Source organism: Elephantulus edwardii, unplaced genomic scaffold (genome assembly GCF_000299155.1).
Source record: "Elephantulus edwardii isolate Elephantulus edwardi_28Jun2011 unplaced genomic scaffold, EleEdw1.0 scaffold00145, whole genome shotgun sequence".
In the NCBI taxonomy this organism is placed as follows: Eukaryota; Metazoa; Chordata; class Mammalia; order Macroscelidea; family Macroscelididae; genus Elephantulus; species Elephantulus edwardii.
The window spans coordinates 7,387,235-7,391,079 of NW_006399895.1; the positions used below are offsets into that span (position 1 = coordinate 7,387,235).

At 34.2% G+C, this 3,845-nt stretch overlaps 1 protein-coding gene across 1 annotated transcript in view; it reads right to left on the minus strand.

Moving 5' to 3' along the window:
* Nucleotides 1-624: 624 nt before the first annotated feature.
* Nucleotides 625-3,845, minus strand: part of TEX9 (testis expressed 9) — a 96,906-nt gene continuing 93,685 nt past the window's right edge. Inside the window, exons 10-11 of the mRNA XM_006894534.1 lie at nucleotides 2,046-2,180; nucleotides 625-699 (exon numbers count right to left, since the gene is read on the minus strand). Of these exons, the coding sequence (XP_006894596.1) occupies nucleotides 625-699; nucleotides 2,046-2,180 (210 nt within the window). The remainder of the gene's footprint in view (nucleotides 700-2,045; nucleotides 2,181-3,845) is intronic.

Sequence of the window (3,845 nt, forward strand, 5' to 3'; positions counted from 1 at the left end):
AGGGTTTCTTCTGACATCCATTTTTGTTTTTTCTTTCTCCTCTGCTCATGGATCCTCATGGATAATAATATCCTTGAAGTCATCCTACCACTCATCTGGTCTTCAGTCACTGGTGTCCAATGCTTCTAGTTTTTTTTAAATACTCATTTATTTACAAAGTTCGAATACATTGTTTTTCACACAAGATCTTTCCCATTTCCTTAAACGACATACACATCAAATTGTGCAACCCTATCATTAATATACCTCCCTTGTCCATCCTCAGTCCTCTGCTTCCACCTTTACCACCCCCTCCAGATCTTCATACTCATTCTACAATAATGACTTTATACAGTATTTGTCTTTACGGGACTGAGTTAGTTCACTCAGCATAATGCTCTCCAGTCCTATTCTTTTTTTTTAAATTTTGACTGCTTTATTTTATAAAATTTTACAAAATCTTTCCTTTTTCAAATTACAAATGTTTCATATGCTCTAAATCTCAGAAAAAAGTTATTTTTATTTCATTATAAATGTTACCATTACTTATGAAGAGTAGATCCAAACAATAATTTGTTCAAGTTTAATATGGATAACCACACACTATCAATTATTTTCTGGAGACTAACTGAAGTAGATCATTTATTAATTTCCCCATTCTAAAGCCTTCATAAATTCCTCTTCAGTGAAAGACAGCATCTTTGCAGCTTCAATATGCATCTGTTAAAAAAAATGTCTTTAGTATTTTGATCACAACACAACAGTTAATGTGTGTGCATGTATAATATATATGCCATTCAGATTTTGAGTATTTTGTTGTAGAGATGTGCTCTCTAATTAAAAAAAAAGTATTTGAAATCATAATTATATTCATGGGCCAGCCCATAAAAAGCCTATGCCTACAGTAGCATTGAACCTTACTGTTAAAAGATTAATTCAATATTAGTGGGTAAGCAATTGTGCTTCCAACCCAAAGGCAGTGAAGAGGTAGTCTGAATCTACCAGCTGCTCTGCATTAGAAAGATAATTATTCTCCTTCCATGTGATTGCAGCTTCTGAAAACCTGCTAGTGGGTCAGCTAGGAAGAGGCAGCTTCAACTTGACAGAATGAACAACAACAGTGTAATACCTGACCTTTACAAAAAAGTAAAAGGGGCAGAAGCTTGTGGCAAGATTGGAACTCTCATGAAATGCTGATGGGATTGTAAAATGCTATAAAACCTCTGGAATGCAGTTTGGCATTTCCTCAAAAAGCTGAACATAGAAATTCCATATGACCAAGCTACTGCATTGATAGGAATATACCCCAAGGAAAGCAGAACTGAGACACAAAGGAGATCTGTATGTACACTGATATTTATAGCAGTGTTATTCACAATAGAGAGAAGGAAGAAAAAAAAAAAAAGAAAACAGCCCAAGTGTCTATCAACAAATGAACGGATTTAGAAATTGTGGTACTTTCAAATTATGGAATATTATGCAGCACCAAAGAATGATGATTTAAAAATATGTAACATGGGAGAGAATGGAGAGTATTATGCTGAATGAACTAACTCCATCTCCTAAGGACAAATACCACACAAGATCATTATTGTAAAAATAGAAGGCTAACTGGTAAGATGTGTATAAAAGTCCAAAGGAGGAAATCATGAGGTCGCAGAGTTGGTGAAGGGGTATGTATGAGGGAATTAGGAAAGATCCAGTGAGGATCTGAAAAGATGGGTAATAATGGGCATATAACAATGGTGATTAATTTTATAAAGCAATGTATGGGAATGATCATATGAATGAAATAATGTGTGAAACACAGTGTTACTGTATATGAATGAAACACAGTACTTACAATTTTGTATGCAAACCAATGTAAAATTTTAAAAAGTATAAAAGACCCATCATAAAAAATTACTTGCATGAAAACAAATAAGAATTGCTGGCGTATTTTTACAATATACCTTATATATTTTCCACATTTAATCTATTTTGAAAAATTTTAACTAATAAGACAAAAATTCAACATCTTACATAAAAATGGTAACTTTTTAACTTTTTAAAAACAATATACTTACCTTCTGCCTTTTTAAAACATCGATTAATTTCAGTTGTTTTTTAAACCCTATCATTAGTTCTCCTTTTTGCTTTTCTAGCTTCTTATTTTCTAATTTTAAGGTTTCAATTTTTTTCTGTTCTTCATTTGTTATATCCTACAAAAGAGAAAATAGTGTATTTTCTTTATTGAATGTTGTTGTTAATTGCCATTAAATTGACCATGACTCATGGCGACCCTATGGGGGGAAAAAAAGGCTTGAAGCCTTTTTATAACCATCATAGAGGGAAACTATGAACATTCTTGAATATGTATCTTTAAATAGAAAGATTAAAAGAATTATCAGTAATTCAGGGCCATCTCAAATGTAGACTTTTTTAGATAAAATTTCTCAGTATTAATAAATTATTAGCCCTTTGAAAAACTTTAATACGTTGCCGCAAATGACGGCTATAGGGGGGAAAAAATGTGTTTCTAAGCACAGCCATCATCAATTTAAAAGTGTGCGGCAACATCTCATTTAAAAAAAAATAAATCAGTTCTAGTTCCATTGATGGCAAATAGTTAATATGAAACCACATTTATTGATAATACAATCTCTGAAAAATCTTGAAAAGACACATTTGAAGGCAAAATAATGAATAGGTAGGATTAGCTAGAAGTGATAGAACTCATAAAAGAAGGAAAACAAACTGGCTGAGATCCACATTCAGCTGCAAGTACGACCCCACCTCTTGGGCTCACAGGGGACAGATTCCATGCAAAAAGTAGTCAGTTTCTTGAAGAGTAGAGTAAGGCTGTCAGAGTGGTTGGAAATTTCCAGGCAGGAAATCCTGAAAGAGTGAGATCCCCAGACCAGGAAGTCTTCAATATTTGCATATATTTGCTCCTCAACTCTTTGTCTGGTACCTAAGTACCAAAAAGTAGGATTAAAGTCCAAGAAGTGTAAAGAGCTAAGCAGAAATTTTACCCACTTTTCAGTGCAAGGAGACAGAGTTTATAATTTTGTTTAAAATTCAGTGGATGACCATAGCAGTAATTTGGACACTGCAGAAGAACTGATGAACACTGAGAGTAATAAGTAGAAATTACTAAAGTACAGGAAGATCTGTACTTCAAGGAATGTTAAAAGAAGTTTCAGGCAGTAGGAAAAATAAATGATAATAACAGGAAGTCTGAGTCAATACACACCCACATACTAAAAAGAAAAATATTATTTTTTAATAGAAAATTTTTAAAGATGGTTTTGTAAAGCAAAAATCATAGACTTTGTATGTGTAAAGTGAAATGTATGAAACGAGCAGAAGAAGAAATGCTCAGGTGAAATAGATTGTTAAAAGGTTATTGCAAAAAAAAAAGTTACTCCATCATTCATAAAATGCTGTAATTCTTGAAGATAGCTGGTAGTAAGTTAATGCCAAAAGTATACAAAAGCAGCAGAAATCGTAAGCCAAAAAGAAGACAGAAAAGAATCATATACTCAATTCTAAAGAGAAGAAAACAGAAATAGAAGAACAGATGAGCTTACTGTTATGTACCATCGAGTCACGTGCAATGCATAGTCATCCCATGTTTAGCAGCTCTGAAGCCTGCCCTGTCCTGAGGCCCACTGCCCCAGTTACTGTATCTTCAGTGCATCTCATCCAGGGTCTTCCTCTCCTGTGCTGTCCCTCCACCCTTGCGAGCATCATGTCCTTCTCCAAGGAGTGGTCCTTCCTGGCCATTTGCTCAAAGGCCAGATGAGTTGTGGGAGGATATCAAGGGTATCATCCAGGAAGAGTGCAAACGGTCATTGCAAAGACAGAAGAGGAAGAAAAGACCA